The 15,825-nt window shown below is 38.8% G+C and overlaps 1 protein-coding gene across 4 annotated transcripts in view; it reads right to left on the reverse strand.

Moving 5' to 3' along the window:
• Positions 1-15,825, reverse strand: part of ZRANB3 (zinc finger RANBP2-type containing 3) — a 133,135-nt gene that overhangs the window by 89,506 nt on the left and 27,804 nt on the right. For 3 of the 4 annotated variants that reach the window (XM_043505037.1, XM_043505038.1, XM_043505039.1), the window contains exon 3: positions 6,043-6,061. The exons of the other annotated variant lie outside the window; for it this stretch is intronic. In XM_043505037.1, the coding sequence (XP_043360972.1) occupies positions 6,043-6,061 (19 nt within the window). The remainder of the gene's footprint in view (positions 1-6,042; positions 6,062-15,825) is intronic. 4 annotated transcript variants of the gene reach the window in all.

Raw genomic sequence — 15,825 nt, forward strand, 5'->3', positions numbered from 1 at the left:
AATTTAAGACTCCTGTTAAAAATGCCAACAAATCTGAATATTCCTAGAAGGAATAACTAAGGTTGGGAACCTACCCTTCAGATTCCTGATAAGATCTTTTGAACTACTAAAGAAGAGGCTGGCCCCAAATAATTCTGCTTGGATTCCCATGGAGTCTAGTGCATTCTGGAACAAGACTTTGGAAACTTAATCAGTGCTGTGTGAATACTCACAGTAAAGACATGATCAGGTCAGATATGTATCTCAGTACAATATCTTAGTGACTTCATTTAAGGAAATCTCAATAACTAGTCAACACAGTTAATGCTCCTCCCCAGGCACCACTGGGAGACCTCATAGCAATGACACTAAGATGTGGACAAGTCTACTGATATTGGGAAGGAAAAAAAAAAAGAATTGGTGGTGGTAGGCACTTTAGGAAGAAAAGATTAAATTTTTAGAGAGAGGTGTATATAGATACACCACCCCACCACCACAAATATTGAGAGGTCTAAGGCAACAGAACACTGGCTGTTAATTTGGAATGCAATATGGTAGCAAAAATGGAATGAAATTTGGAGTTACATATATAGACAGAAAAGGGAGATGATAATTCCTCAGTTCCAATTCTGGTGATATTACAAATTCTGGTGGAATAACCACATTATTTCTGGGCACCTCAACACTAGAAAGATATGAACAAACAGAAGAGAAAATAGAGAGGAGCAACAGAAATGACTGACATATCTGAGGGACTGACTTATGAGGAAAGTTTATAATATTCATAGTAGGGCTTAGCCAAATGACAATTAAGAGGGCAGAGGAATGTTATAATCATTTACAAGTATTTGAAGGGTGAAGATACTTAACACTTACAAAGCATTTTTCATCTTAAACACTGGACAAAAGTTTAAAATCAATCCTCAATACTTATGTGATGTAGAGAAGTTTTATAACCCTTATTTTATGCATGGGAAAACTGAAGAAGAGAGGGTAGCCCATGGAATATAATATAACTAGGAAAATCAGGATGAGATATGCAGTAAACAAATGAATAAATAAATTAGACTGAACATCAGGAAACATTTTCTATTGGTAAGAATTATTTTGCTGTGGAATAGTCTTTATATGTAAATGATGGGAGTACCATTTCTTGAGTTATTTAAAAATTAATTAGACAAATCACTTGTGAGTATACTGTTGGGAACATTCCTACATTAGCAGACAGACATGCTTCTTTCGAGCTGATATTTGATATGAAAAATAGTTATTGAATAAAATATGTATTTATGCCATTTTCTGCAATGAAAATATTTCTGAAATAGGTTACAGACAAGAAGAATGGTTTAAGTGGTTTGAGGAAAATCCACAACAAAAATATGTAATGCAGACAACTGACTGGTGTAAAATCCTACCAAAAAGCTAAGAATACATTTTTTTTTTACTGGAGTCCATCTGGGAGCTTGTGGAAATGAAAAGGCTGTACGGGAACAATGAAGATATTTTAATGGGAAAGCACTTTCTTCAGTTATCAATGGGGCCCTACCAAATTCACGGTCCATTTTGGTCAATTTCATGGTCATAGGATTTAAAAAATTGTAAATGTCATAATTTCAGCTATTTAAACTGAAATTTCACGGTGCTGTAGTTGTAGGAGTCCTGACCCAAAAAGAAGTTGTGGAGGGGACACAAGGTTATTGTAGGGCAGGTGAGGGGAGGGCTTGCTGTACTGCTACCCTTACTTCTGCACCGCCTTCAGAGCTAGGCAGCTGGAGAGTGGTGGCTGCCAGCTGGGAGCCCTGCTCTGAAGGCAGAGCTGCCACCAGCAGCAGTGCAGAAGGATGGCATGGTATGGTATTGGCATCCTTACTTCTGCGCTGCTGCCTGCAGAGCTGGGCCCTCAGTCAGCGGCTGGCACTCTCCAGCTGTCCAGTTCTGAAGACAGAAGCGCAGAAGTAAGGGTGGCATGGTATGGTATTCCCACCCTTATGTCTCCACTGCTGCTGCCAGGGCACTACCTTCAGAGCTGGGCGCCTGGCTAACAGTTGCCTCTCTCTGGCTGCCCAGCTCTGAAAGCAGCGCAGAAGTAAGGGTGGCAATACCACGACCCCCAAAAATAACCTTGCGACCCCTCCCTTGCAACTCCCTTTTGGGTCAGGCCTCCCAATTTGAGAAATGCTGGTCTCCCCCATGAAATCCGTATAGTGTAGGGTAAAAGCACAGAAGACCATATTTCACGGTGCGTGACATGTTTTTCATGGCCATGAATTTGGTAGGGCCCTAGTTATCAATGTAGATTTTTCAGCACTGACCGTAAAAGTAGAACAATAGCGGATATGCTAATCGCAGTGCTTTCAGACTGCAAATCTTTCTATGCAGGAATATTTTTGGTATCTAACTTTCTACACTATTTCAATTTATGGATAATACAAATGGATAATAATTCTCTATTAAATGCACAATTTATGAAGTGTGTACCCAGGATGAAAAATTAATAGTAGTGTTAATTATAAACATTATTATATTTTAACTGAGTGAAGTAGATGGAAATTAAAATTAAATTAATAAGGAATATTATAAACATTTCATCCATATGAAGAACAGTACAACAACTGAAATACAGAGTTATCATTCAGTTCATTATAACTACAGGATAATTAAGACAAATCACAAATAATCCCCTCATTGCAATTTTGAGTTAATAATAATTTTATTTACAGTAGATGGTGCACATAATCTTAACTAGGCAGAGGACCCCAAAGGAAGTCAATAAAAAGATAAGTAGAGAGGAGGAGGTGAGCGAGTCAACTGGTTCACAGCCTGAAGAAGAAAATCATCACTGAGAGATAAAATACTGAGCTATAGGTAAAGAAGAAACTGATATGTTTAAAATAATGTAGCAACTTCAAAATATATTTCTTAAAATGGTTTCTTCTTGAGTTTTTATCTACCAGCAGTACTTAATTCAACATGCCAAAAAACAAACCAAACCAAAAACCACACACAAGCCTCAAACCACTTTTTAACCTGGAAGACTAGTTTCTATAGATTCTGATTCACGCATCTTGAATTCTAAATGGTTTTGGACCTGGTTATTGGATCGCCTCTTCCCAGAAAACAAGGTTGCAGTTGAGTTTAGTAGAAGTGCCTGAGCTGGAGCTCCCTCAATATAAAGGAGGAGGAGCTGTTGAGAGGAAACTCACTCTGTGAAGTACATTCTGGATCCAAAGGCTACAGAACCCTACGGGCCCTTGACTCACTTTGCCTTGACTTTATATGGTTCTTTGGTTACACAGCACAGTCAAAGGCACCATGGTGTACAAAGAATTTACATTTCCCTAAGAAGTTAAAGAATCATTGTCTCATTCTCTGAGAATCATGTATTACTTTATTAAGTACACTTGCGCTGTTGCATGGCATAGATTCATATTTGCAAGTATCTGTTTAAAACAGGTTTCAGAGTAGCAGCTGTGTTAGTCTGTATCTGCAAAAAGAAAAGGAGGACTTGTGGCATCGTAGAGACTAACAAATTTATTTGAGCATTAGCTTTCGTGAACTACAGCTCACTTCATCGGATGCATTCAGTGGAAAATACAGTGGGGAGATTTATATACACAGAGAACATGAAACAATGGGTGTTACCATACACACTGTAACGAGAGTGATCATGGGTAGCAGATAGAATACCCATGTCAGGGTTCCAGGGGTGTGTGTCTGTGCAGATTTGTTCTTGTGCTTTTTCAAGGAGTTTCTTGACTACACCATTTGCTCAAGAAACTCCCTGAAAAAGCACAAGAACAAATCTGCACAGAAACACCCCTGAAACCGCCACTAGGGGTATTCTATCTGGAAATCCTGGACGCCCCATCATCTCAGGCATTGGCACCCTGACAGCAGGATTGTCTGGCTATGCAGACTCCCTTCTCAGGCCCTACGTTACCAGCACTCCCAGTAATCTTCGAAACACCACTGACTTCCTGAGGAAACTACAATCTATCGGTGATCTTCCTGAAAACACCATCTTAGCCACTATGGATGTAGAAGCCCTCTACACCAACATTCCACATAAAGATGGACTACAAGCCATCAGAAACAGTATCCCCGATAATGTCACAGCAAACCTGGTGGCTGAACTTTGTGACTTTGTCCTGACCCATAACTATTTCACATTTGGTGACAATGTATACCTCCAAATCAGCGGCACTGCGATGGGTACCCGCATGGCCCCACAGTATGCCAACATTTTTATGGCTGACTTAGAACAACTCTTCCTCAGCTCTCGTCCCCGAATGCCCCTACTCTATTTGCGCTACATTGATGACATCTTCATCATCTGGACCCATGGAAAAGAAGCTCTTGAGGAATTCCACCATGATTTCAACAATTTTCATCCCATCATCAACCTCAGCCTGGACCAGTCCACACAAGAGATCCACTTCCTGGACACTATGGTGCTAATAAGTGATGGTCACATAACCACCACCCTATACCAGAAACCTACTGACTGCTATTCCTACCTACATGCCTCCAGCTTTCATCCAGATCACACCACACGATCCATTGTCTACAGCCAAGCTCTACGATACAACCGCATTTGTCCAACCCCTCAGACAGGGACAAACACCTACAAGATCTCTATCAAGCGTTCTTACAACTACAATACCCACCTGCTGAAGTGAAGAAACAAATTGACAGAACCAGAAGAGCACCCAGAAGTTACCTACTACAGGACAGGTCCAACAACAACAACAAAAAATAACAGAGCACCAGTAGCCATCACCTTCAGCCCCCAACTAAAACCTCTCCAGTGCATCATCAAAGATCTACAACCTATCCTGAAGGACGACCCATCACTCTTACAGATCTTAGGAGACAGGCCAGTCCTTGCTTACAGACAGCCCCACAACCTGAAGCAAATACTCACCAGCAACCACACACCACACAACAGAACCACTAACCCAGGAACCTATCCTTGCAACAAAGCCCGTTGCCAACTCTGCCCACATATCTATTCAGGGGACACCATCATAGGACCTAATCACATCAGCCACACTATCAGAGGCTCGTTCACCTGCATATCTACCAATGTGATATATGCCATCACATGCCAGCAATGCCTCTCTGCCATGTACATTGGTCAAACTGGACAGTCTCTATGTAAAAGAATAAATGGACACAAATCAGACGTGAAGAATCATAACATTCAAAAATCAGTCGGAGAACACTTCAATCTCTTTGGTCACTTGATTACAGATCTAAAAGTGGCAATTCTTTAACAAAAAAACTTCAAAACCAGACTCCAATGAGAGACTGCTAAATTGGAATTAATTTGCAAACCGAATACAATTAACTTAAGCTTGAATAAAGACTGGGAGTGGATGGGTCATTACACAAAGTAAAACTATTCTCCCCTTCTCCCCCCCCCGCCGTTCCTCAGACATTCTTGTCAATGGCTAGAAATGGCCCACCTTGATTATCACTACAAAAGGTTTTTTCCCCCTGCTCTCCTGCTGGTAATAGCTCACCTTACCTGATCACTCTTGTTACAGTGTGTAAGGTAACACCCATTGTTTCATGTTCTGTATGTATATAAATCTCCCCACTATATTTTCCACTGAATGCATCTGATGAAGCTTATGCTCAAATAAATTTGTTAGTCTCTAAGGTGCCACAAGTCCTCCTTTTCTTTTTGTTTAAAACAGTGTCACTTCAGTTTAATATTATTTGTGGCTTAAAAATAGCAATCTACACAGCGACAGAATTCTTAAAACTACTGCATAAGTAAAGTTAATATTTTAAGGATTTTTCAGGAGAGGATCTTTAACATCCATAATAAGCAATTAAAATTGATCTTTAAAAACAAGTTGTTCAAATCTGCTTTTAAACCAGGCAGTCACAATCTCAACTTTCATTTGCTTACTGAGATAGCTTCATTGAATCTAATGAGCATTATAATAATGCCTCTCTCATTCCTAGCCCACCCTTCCTCCCAAAAAGAGACATTCTTAACAAAGTCAACAGTAATATAACTAATATTAGATAGGAAGATGGAAAATAACTTACCTCATCCGCTATCATACACCTAGATGCAAAAAAGGGAAATGTTTCAGTAAATGCAACAGATAAAATAATTAAAATTGCATTTATCTACAGATTCATTTTAATGATTAAAACACAGACTAATAGCTTGATAGATTAAGAACAAAAGCTAACTTTATTGTCATCTGCATTATGATTGAAACGCACCAGAAATAGATTGAATACTGTAATAAATACTACCAGAACGTTAACTCTTCTAAAAACATATTTATGCTAGAGTTTAGAACAAGGTATTAAATCAGGTCCAGTCTACCATTACATTAAATGTGATATCCATCTACATGTTCAACAGAAGCTTTGTATCTTCAATTTTAGCATTTTTCACAGAGGATGAAGCAATGTTTTCCACCTCTTCAGCTACATATTACTTATCTAGCTGTCAGAAAAATCAGATAGCTGGGAATGGGAGTAATTACTTGTTCTGAAGTTTCTTCCAGCCACTTTTACAGAAGAAACAGAAGTTGACTTCCACTTTCATCTTCCACAAACAAATCTTATCTTTATACATGTTACAATGTATATCAACTGGAATTTTTCCATTTCAGAATTTATCTGTCTAGTGTTATTCTCAGTAAGACCAGTACTAGCTTCAAGACTGCAGTGAGAAATAGTACACCCTACAATATTGGTTCATAATATATGCATGTTGTTGCAATCCCAGGTTGTGTGTGTGATAGTACACAGCAATTCCAGATTTTGAGACATACAGTACAAAATAATGAATGATAAAATTACAGCTATATCATATTGCTCTCAATTTACACATTGGCCAATGTCCTTAACTGCCTCTACCCATCATGTTTGACAGAGATGTCTGATGTTAGTTACTTTACTAAACTGATTGTTTGCTTATAATATTAAATGATATGCTACTATTAGGACTGTGTCCATATATTATTTAGATACCTGTCTTGGAATGTCCACTCCCTATGTGCCTGCCAAGCATGGGGGGACTAAGCTAACTAAATTCTGCAAAATTAAATTTCATTTAACAAGAAAAAATAAGTCATGGAGGCAGAGATAACTTTCAGATGTGATGAAATACAGCTTCATCTTTCTAAGACTGGAGACAGATTGCCCCAGCATCTCTGTGGATTCTCAGGGTTTTTCCAAGCCATGGAATGAAATTAACAACACTGGTCAGTTTCACAGTTCACTACTGTGAACCATGTTTGAAAATAAACAAGAATTCTATCAGTTTCACATGGTTGTTGTAAAATACTATGAGCAGTTGCAAAGGAAGGCACTGGAGCTGAAAGAAAGGCTAAGGAGGACTATTTACTTTCTTAGTTCACTTAGGGCTTTCCTACACTTAAAATGCTACAGTTCAGACACTACCTACTCTGATGAGAGGGATTCTCCCATCTGCACAGGGAATCACCTCCCCAAGAGGTGGTAGCTAGGTCAATGGAAGAATTTTTCCATGGACCTTGCACTATCTACATGGAGACTAAGGTCAGTTTAATAATGCCGACCAGGGGTATGGATTTTTCATACCCCTGACTAATGCAGTTAAACTGATCTAATTTTCTAGTGTAGACTAGGCCTTAGTTTCTCTCACAACAGCTAACAGGAGGGGAAGAGTGTCCTGGAAGCTATCCCCTCCCTCCATCGTCATAATAAAATTCCAGGATTGTCACTCTGAAACCTAATATGTCTGCGGAGTCCGTGTGAAGCAATAGAAATAGCTACAAGCATGGCAGAGAGTTCTTATTATTTAGAATATCACCAGGTTCAATATTCACTGGAATTTGTGGTCTGTTACCACCCAAATTTTAAGTTCTCAGCCATTTTCAACTTTTTTACACTTTACGAATTACACCTGTGTGACAAGTATGGGTTTTCATCTTGTATATGTGTAACAATCAGGAGACTGGTTTCAGAGGGGTAGCCATGTTAATCTGTATCAGTCAAAACAACGAAGAGTCCTTGTGGCACCTTAGAGACTAACAAATTTATTTGGGCATAAGCTTTTGTCGGATATAACCCACTTCATCAGATGCAGGTGGAAAATACAGTAAGCAGGTATAAATATACAGCACATGAAAAGATGGGAGTTGCCTTACCAAGTGAGGGGTCAGTGCTAATGAGGCGAATTTAGTTAGGGTGGAGGTAGCCCATTCCCAACAGTTGAAAAGAAGGGGTGAATATCAACAGAAGGAAAATTACTTTTGTAGTGCTAACAAGGCCAATTCAATCAAAGTGGATGCGGCCCATTCCCAACAGAAGGTGTGAGTATCAACAAAGCGAAAATTATTTTTTGTAGTGACCCAGCCACTCCTAGTCTTTATTCAGGCCTAATTTGATGGTGTCAAGTTTGCAAATTAATTCCAGGTCTGCAGTTTCTCGCTGAAGTCTGTTTTTGAAGTTTTGTTGTTGAAGAATGGCAACTTAAGTCTGTTATTGAGTGTCCAGAGAGACTGAAGTGCTCTCTTACTGATTTTTGAAAGTTACAATTCTGGATGTTTGATTTGTGTCCATTTATTCTTTTGCATAGAGACTGTCTACTTTGGCCAATGTACATGGCAGAAGGGCATTGCTGGCACATGATGGCATATATCACATTGGTAGATGTGCAGGTGAATGAGCCCTTGATGGTGTGGCTGATGTGGTTGTAGCCTATGATGGTGTCCCTTGAATAGATATGCAGACAGAGTTGGCAATGGGTTTGTTGCAGGCGTTGGTCAGGAGACTCTCTACACAAGGGAGAAGAGACAAACTTTCTGTCCTGAAGAAGCACTGAAGGTGGTGAAGCTTTCGATTTATCAAAGCACCTCTGCACCACAGATCAGTCTGGAAGATGAAGCCTCCCAAGCAGGCTCTGCAGCAACATCCTGGTATAAATATCAGCACACTCTGAATTCCTAGAAGCTATTAGGATTAGGGATGTAAAATATTAAGCAGTTAAACAATTACCCGGTAAACATTAGTCTTACCGTTAACCCACCCAAACCGTTAACCCGCAGCCCTGTGCCAGCTGGCCAGACCAGCCCCAGCCCCATTCTCTTTAATCAGTTAACTGATTAAATGACAATTTTAATCATTTAAATGGTTAACTTTTTAAACAATATTTACATCCCTAATTAGGATTGACAAATAGTTGCACCTGGACCTCAGTGGTGGGGCCTCTGACCTTTGGGCTTTTGTTATCTGATAATTAGATTTGGTTGTCCAACTAATATATAGTTAATAAATTTTTCAGGCACAGTGTGTAATTTTAGGGTTTTTAAAAGTGAACTGAACCACACACCCCAGAAATTCCAAGTAGCATGCTAATGATACTCACATTGGCCACTGGCAGAGTTGGAACCTAGTGCCAAGCTACTCCCTAGGCCCCCTTTCCCCAGCTGTTCTTCCCTCTGCATTTTAACTGGGCAACTCCCTCCTCCATGCTGCCTGGTTGAACACTGAGGGCACAGGAGAGACAGGCTGTCTGCTCGCAGGTCTGGTGCCTGATTCCAGTCTGACTCAAAGCAGCAATTGCAGAGAAAGTTTTGTACCGCATCCTGCAGCCCTAGGCTGATGCAAAGGCTATTCTTCTATAAAATGTAACCCCTGTTCCAACTCATGGGGGTGCTAGAGATTTCCAAAGAAAAAACTGACTTTTTTTAAGCCACGAGGAAAACTTACTTTTCCCTCGCCTTGCTCTCAGAAATGGCTAAAACCATGTTGGATGAAAACCTTCCCCCTCCTACCCCCCATCCTCAAAATCAATGAATCAGCCAGAAGACACCCCATCTGGAAAATTTCAGCCCGGATAGTTAAAGGTTGTCAGAGTTGTATGTAATTGAAAACAATCGTATAATGGGAACTGTTGGGTAACATTAATAGGTGGTGCTGTTAACCCCACTTATAACGCATATACACACACAACTTGTTGATAGATTATAACCCAAAGTTTCAATTCAGTTCCTGGTTCCATTTCTCATAAATGATATTTTCCAGTAACTGATGCCTAAACACTGGTAAATGCATGTCTAATACTTGATATCATGTATTTTAAAGTTTATGTTTTCTAAGGAAATCTCCCATATTACTACACTCTCCTGATTTGGAACTCAGGAGTATTAATTAAAGAGGGTTCTGATTCTATACAAAGATGTGTATCTACTCGGGTTGCCAACTCTGACTGAAGCTATTCCGGGAGATTTTTTTTTCCCCCCAACATGACGTAATGTCATTTTCTTTAAATATCCTATTAAAACCTCCTGGGTTGCTTTCAATAGTCACCGGGAGATCAATGCCAATTCTGGGAGACTCCAGGCCAATCTTGGAGAATTGGCAACCCTAGTAGCCACACTATTTTTTTATTTTTCTGTTTCATATTTGAATGCAACACTCAGGGCTTGTCTACACAGTATTGGCAAAATGCATTAGAGCACTTTACAAATCACACCTCTCTAGTTGCCCCACATAAGCTCTGCTGGCATGCTTTAAAATGGTACCTAGTTTGTGTTAAAGGTCAGCAGGGTCTATAAGGGGTAGTTATAGCACTTTCCGAAGCACACCCCTCTAATGCACTTTGCCAGTTCAGACAAGCCCTCATAAGGATTTTTAAATATTCTTCATGTGCACATATCATAAGCAATCTTGAGGCTCAGAATGAATGTTGAATGCACTAGTGAGAAATATGCACACTCTATACTATGATATTGAAACCCTCTTTTTAAAATGCAAACCTAGTCTTAAGTGTCAGGTAAAAATAAGAAAGGTATTCCTTGAGGGCACTGGCAACAGAAGCACATTCTTTCTGCACATGAAACAGTCACCATTCTACCTTTAAATGATTAATGATCCTGGCAGTCCCACTGACTTACAAGTTTCCATAATGCACAATAAGATGCACCCTGCTAATGTAGAATTCAGCTCTATTACTTTTCTTAGAGCTATCAGCAGAAATATATTGTCTAAGCAGTGTTTAAAGATTTTTCATGTTGAGCAAGCAATGTACCAATCATAGCTTTGGAAAAAATTTGATTTTAACTGCTGGACATATCTATGGGCCTTAAAAGATTCTCTTCTAGCCTCAGTTTTTGTTACTCTATATTTAATATATAAAATGAAAAATCTTTGTTTTAATAGAAGTTCAGTGTCTGGCCAATAGTGTGTTTAATATGCACTTAGAAAGCATGTTTATTTGCTTGTCAGCTAATACACAGTTCTATCTTAATGTTAGCATCAGTTCAGTTTTCATTCACTTAAAAATTAGTGATTAATGTTGTCATCTCAGGGACTGAAATTTATGTAGTTTCACTGTAGGATTTATAAAGTAAATCTTCATTTTAATAACTTCTTTCCAAAATTGCTTCTGTACATTAATCATCCATTTATAAGACCAGTACACACATTTTAATTAATTTTCATGTTGCGGCAGTCTCTGTTGGGCAACTCTGATTTTTTTTTTTTTTTTTAATACTGACTACATGGATTCAGAAAATGAGCAAAGCAATTAGTTACAGAACAAACATGCATTCTGAAACAACTAGCCATTTCAAATCTCAGAGAACAATATCTTGCACCTATATAGCATATTTCATTGTAAAAGATATCAAAACTTTATAACCCACACACACCAGGAGAGGAATGACCCACTAATTAACAGTGGAATCTGGAGCAGAACAAGACACGTGTTTATAAATGCACAGTAGTGCTACACAATAGAAAAACAGAATTTAGCTAATAATCTGCATTAATGATTTAGTACAGTTTATCAACTCTTATTAATTACTAACCAAATGTAATAAAGAAAATTTATGATACTACATCACAAAACTGTTCCTTACCCAATTATGCTGTCAAGTGCAGTATAGTAATTTTACAATATTTCACAGTATAGTAGATACTATATTATAAATGTGAGGTTAATGAAATTTTAGTAATACAGTGTTAATAATACGAGACCTCTATATAGCATATTTAATAGCATAGTATGAGACACCGGTAAGGACCACAGGTTTCTGAGCAAAATGTTCCTTAATCCCGTCTTCTCCAGTGTGGGGTTTGTATAGCCTATCATACAGACCTCACACAGAATCCTGCTGCAAATGTTTGTGGTTTTACAATGACATATTCCTATTTTGTTAAAGCTCTCTCTCTCTCTTTTTGTGTCTCTCTCTTTTTTTAATGTCACATGTAATTTGGTTTTGTCCTCCAATATTTGCGCTAGCAATCTACTTTTGGAGTCATCTGCATATTTGACCAAAGAAACACTTGCCAAAGAATAGCATGAATCTGGTGCACAAGAGTGCTTGCTGTCCTTCTCTAAACCCTGGTTAATGGCTCAGAAAAGTGTTTAAATCCCTGAGTGCTGCATTAGGCTACAAATAACAGGATGCATCACTGCTTGAATATGAACAGGTGCAGATCCACAAGTCACCAGTAGGTTGCTGATTTTGAAAACTACAGTAGAACCTCAGAGTTATGAACACCAGAGTTACGAACTGACTGGTCAACCACACACCTCATTTGGAACTGGAAGTATGCAATCTGGCATCAGCGGGGACAATTTTTTTTTTAAAGGCAAATACAGTACAGTACTGTATTAAATGTAAACTACTAAAAAAATAAAGGGAAAGTTTAAAAAAGATTTGACAAGATAAGGAAACTGTTTCTGTGCTTGTTTCATTTAAATTAAGATGATTAAAAAGCAGCATTTTTCTTCTGCATAGTAAAGTTTCAAAGCTCTATTAAGTCAATGTTCAGGTGTAAACTTTTTGAAAGAACAACCATAACGTTTTGTTCAGAAAGTTATGAACATTTCAGAGTTATGAACAACCTCCATTCCTGAGGGTGTTTATAACTCTGAGATTCTACTGTAGTCTGAGAACTGCTGATTTAAGCTCAAGCTTAAATTGAAGTTTTGATCTGACACTTCAGATGAGATTCTGAAAGAGAGGTGAAAATAGATAACCATATATTATGAGAAATCTAATTTTCTAGCATTGAACTAATAAAAGATTGGGAACAGAATATATTTTGATTAGATTACAGCTAAAAATAATTTAAAACAGGCGTTCTCACCTTTTTTCTTTTTGAGGCCCCCCGTCAACATACTATAAAAACTCCATGGCCCACGTGTGTCACAACAACTGTTTTTTCTGCATATTTTGCCAGGGCTGGCATTAGGGGGTAGCAAACAGGGCAATTGCCTGGGGCCCCACACCACACAGGGCCCCCACGAAGCTACATTGCTCAGGCTTCGACTTCAACCCGGAATGATGGGGCTCAGGGCTTCAGACCCATGCAGTGGGGCTTTGGCTTTCCGCTCTGGGCCCCAGCAAGTCTAACGCTGGGCCTGCTTGGTGTACCCCCTGAAGCCTGCTTGCAGCCCCTCAGGGGGTCCCAGATAAAGGATTCAACCCCAAAACACTATTCATTGTTCCACAATAAGAATTTTAAATTTGTGCACAGCTAATATAGGAATAACAGATTGAGACCTCTAGATCGGAGAACTGATTTTGTCCAGGAGTCTGGGACAAGGAAAGTTAAGCCATGCTGTGGAAGTCATGTATATACTGAATGCTTTGTACTGAAACTCCTCCAATTTATGATCACTTGGAGTGATATTGGAAAATATAGCCACTCACCTGTCATTGTAGACTGAATATATAGAATTCATAACACACACAAATCATAGCTTTATGACTTAAAGACCTCTATTTAGTATTACATAATCTTTTTAAAGGGAAATCTCTGTTTAAGCTAAAAGCTTTCACTTCACTATCTCCTACATTAATGTATTCAGACTAGCTGCCAACACTAGAACCAAAATTTCATGCTAAATAGGAGAAACAGTTCTTCAGATACATGTGAAGGTACAAATCTGTATTTCTAGTTCACATATTTTGACTGCAAGAAGACAGACTTCTTGTTCTTTGAAGTTCAATTAGTCATTTCCTCTGCACTGGTAGTTACTCAATCCAGGCTTCATCATTCATATCCCATCTGTTCATATGGCACCTTAGTAATAATGATATCCAAGAATGCAAATCCAAGCTATGAGTCACTCAGTTTCATATCCTGTTATAGGATCAGCCCACATGACCAAAAGTTTCAGGAAAGCAGAAAGAACAATATTAGATGTCTTGGACACACATCTTCTTTAGTAACACAGTCCAACCATTTTGAGAACATTATGGTCAATGATAAATAACTTCAGTGTCTTTTAAGAAAAAAAGGAAGATCTTTTTATTTTATTTTTAAGGCTGTATCTGCTTTCATAGAGATTCAGTGACTAGTGCTGGAATCTCTGTGCACATGTCTGAAAAGTTGGCTGTGTTATTCCAACAAGCAGCATTAGAATCTCACTCCAATCTACGGCACATGCTGGTGTACCATTGTAATGGTAGGATAAGCAATGGCTCCATACACAGTGATGTCACTCAGGAGTTCAGATAATAAAAGAAGGCATGCAGAGTGATTTGAGGGACAATGGTGTTATTTTTGTTTAATGTGTTTACTTTAGAATAATAAAGCAAAGTCTGAAGTCCACCATTAAAATACAGACACCAAAAGTTAAAAAGGAAGATTTGCCTGATTAGGTAGCATGGCAAGTGTACATGTATGTGGGGAAAAGAGAGAGGTGCACAAGGATATTGATGTCTCAAGTGCATACATAGGTACTATAACTAAGGTTAGTCTCTCTCCTCATAAACTCATTTAAATGTTTCCTTCCCTTAAGGTTTCTCTAAGCTCCATCACTGTGTGTTTGAAACCCTGCTCTAAATACATACAACAATATAGTTTAAGGGGTCATGCTAAACCACATGGACCAGCGCCCTTATTGGACCATGAAACTAGATAATCCAGGATTATCTTGCAATACTAAAAAGGTCTCTTGAGAACTTTAAGAATGTCATGCTTTCTTGCCAACTAGAGAGAGATTACTCTCCCAACACACATCTGGTGTCCCTTTTCATAGTATCATTCTTAGATTCCAAGATCCTAAGGCAGGAACCTTGTCTACTTCCACGCTCTGTATGATGCTCTAGCACATTACAAGTGCTTAAATATTTCTAATTATTTGGTTTCTTAGAAGAAGATAGACACCCTCTAAAATAAGGGTGGTCCTGTGAATGGCTGTGATCCTGTGAATGGCAACCTACAAAGGCTAAAAACAGGACTTTACATTGAGCATGGAATCATGAATTTTCCCCTATCCAAGTGGAAGAATGCCACATAATTTACAAAATATACCTTTCATCAATTTATCTCCACAAGCAGACTAAAGAGTTGTCTTCACTTCATTGTGAGCAGGAGCTATAACTCAAGTTTTTCCCCTAACCCAACTCTCATCCACACACAAAAATCTCTAGCATGAGATAAGTTCAAGCTGAAAGTTCAAGCTAGCTGGCCTGCCAGGGGATATGGTTGAAGCTTGAGGACTGCTGATATAATGTAGTAGGGATGCATTAATTCTCCATCTGCTAATCCAATCATTCTGTGCAGCTTGAGTGTCATTTCAGAGTGTGGTTGCTGTCATACAAGCTAGGCTTGTTGAGTGGAGTAAGTCACATGTACTAACAGTTGAAAAACTAAGCAAAGTTGCACATTTTTGGCTGTGCTGGCCTGTGTATGGAAACTACGTTTCAAAAGAGAGATGGCCAACCTTTCCACAAGCAGAATACACCACACTATTTGTAAGTTTAGAGCTCTGGGAGTTCCCTTGAAAAGAAAGAACAGAGGAAATGGGAAGACAGGAACACACACAGAAAAAAGAGGAACGTTCACATTAAAATAGTAAAGCCC

Source organism: Dermochelys coriacea, chromosome 11, assembly GCF_009764565.3.
Source record: "Dermochelys coriacea isolate rDerCor1 chromosome 11, rDerCor1.pri.v4, whole genome shotgun sequence".
NCBI lineage: Eukaryota > Metazoa > Chordata > Testudines > Dermochelyidae > Dermochelys > Dermochelys coriacea.